This window comes from Limulus polyphemus, unplaced genomic scaffold, assembly GCF_000517525.1.
Source record: "Limulus polyphemus unplaced genomic scaffold, Limulus_polyphemus-2.1.2 Scaffold1825, whole genome shotgun sequence".
In the NCBI taxonomy this organism is placed as follows: Eukaryota; Metazoa; Arthropoda; class Merostomata; order Xiphosura; family Limulidae; genus Limulus; species Limulus polyphemus.
In genome coordinates, this window is record NW_013667435.1 from 158639 (window position 1) to 160379 (window position 1741).

The 1741-nt window shown below is 28.8% G+C and overlaps 1 protein-coding gene across 1 annotated transcript in view; it reads right to left on the reverse strand.

Moving 5' to 3' along the window:
• Positions 1–660, reverse strand: part of LOC106465065 (tRNA (guanine-N(7)-)-methyltransferase non-catalytic subunit wdr4-like) — a 20865-nt gene extending 20205 nt beyond the window's left edge. Inside the window, exon 1 of the mRNA XM_013925263.2 lies at positions 574–660. Coding sequence (XP_013780717.1) covers positions 574–656 — 83 coding nt within the window. The 5' untranslated portion in view covers positions 657–660. The remainder of the gene's footprint in view (positions 1–573) is intronic.
• Positions 661–1741: the final 1081 nt, after the last annotated feature.

The following is a 1741-nucleotide window of genomic DNA, read 5'->3' on the forward strand; positions in this document are numbered from 1 at the left end:
AATATATATAATATTATATATATATATATATATATATATATATGCAGAACTTCTTAGCTTAAGGATAAATTAGAGAAAATTTAAAGAAAAATAGTATATTGGTAGTAGTAGAAATAACAGCAAAAGGCTAATTGGCTATAAACTGACAAGCCAAACAGAAAATAACAAACGTCAAGTGCGACTAGAAACACAGAACTTTATTTATTTTTTTCGCCTGACAAATACAATAATGTATTAATAAACACCCTAACCCAAGGACAGAAATGCTACAGTAATTACTAAATTAGTACTTTCCACATGTCCAAGACAGATGGACAAGCAACTATTTAGAATCCTGTCCATGTTAACATTCCATATTAACTATACTCATAGTCATAGTGAATTATGTATGATTAATATGAATTAGTGTGGAATAGGGTTAACCGATAGCTCTTAAAAGTTGTTAAACTAAGAGTAAGACTACAAATACATAAGAAAAAGTAACTAACAGATACATGTTTAGACCTATCCATTATAATTTATTATTAAAATTCAAGAAATATGTGCAAAATATAACATAAGGAAATACATTACCTATCAGAGTCTATCCTGCAAATACATAATCTACTCTCACACATAAACACCACATGTTCATATCTCGGAACAATGAACGCCATCTTGTTAAAACTAAAAAAAGAGGCGAAAAAACTGCTAGCTTTTAGTTTGTGAGTATCACTAAAGGGTTACTTATTCAAATTGTAACAGTTACTTATATATTGTTCCTGATATAATGTAATTATGATACAACTTATTAATATTTCATTTAAGTCTTAATGAAACATATATAAAGAAGAAATCTAGTATGTAATAGTGAAGGAATATGATTATGCACTTATTATAAAGAATGATAACTTTGTAGTGATTTGAAAGATCTCTTGAAAATCGCTTGCAAGACTTCCATGCTCCAGCTAATATTTAACCAACAATTAAAATAACAAATAAATATATGTTACTTGGTTTAGAACAAGCAATATCAATTTTTATTTCTATTATCAAAATTATACGCATATATTTTTTGTACTTAGTAATTGAAAATTGAAAATTTTCCAAAATTATTTTTCACGACGTTTATGTGGCTGTATTTATATTACTGAAAGGAGAAAACAGGTAATTGTATCATATGAGCTTTCGATTCCTTCCGTCTCCCGCTGATTCAGCGGTAAGCTCGACAGTTTATAATACTACAATTCGGGGTTCGATCCCAGTGACTGACTTAGAGCCCATAGCTGAGTGTGCAGCTTTGCGTTAAAAGAATAAAAAAAAACGCACAAACAAACAAAAACATTATTCTATTCATTTAATATATGGAGTAAATAAAATGAGATTTGAATCAAATTCTGTTATTTACTACTTTTTTAATGTGACAAGCATATGAGATTCAAATGAGATCTGTAGATTAACGAATACAGGAACCTTCATTTTAATGTTTAAATTTCTAAATTATGATATTGATTTGCCCTCTTGTGGCTCAGTTGTAAATTTGAAAGCTTATAATGCTTAAAACTGGGTTTCGATACCCTCAATGAGTACAGCACTGATAGCACATTTTGTAGCTTTATGGCTATAAACAACCAAAGTTATATATCCTTACAAAACAAAATAAACAATGAAAATGAAAGTTCGAGAGTTGGAGCAGCAACGCAGTTTGAGAATTGCATTTTTCATAGTGAAAATAATATTATGTGGTCTTGTATTGTTAAAG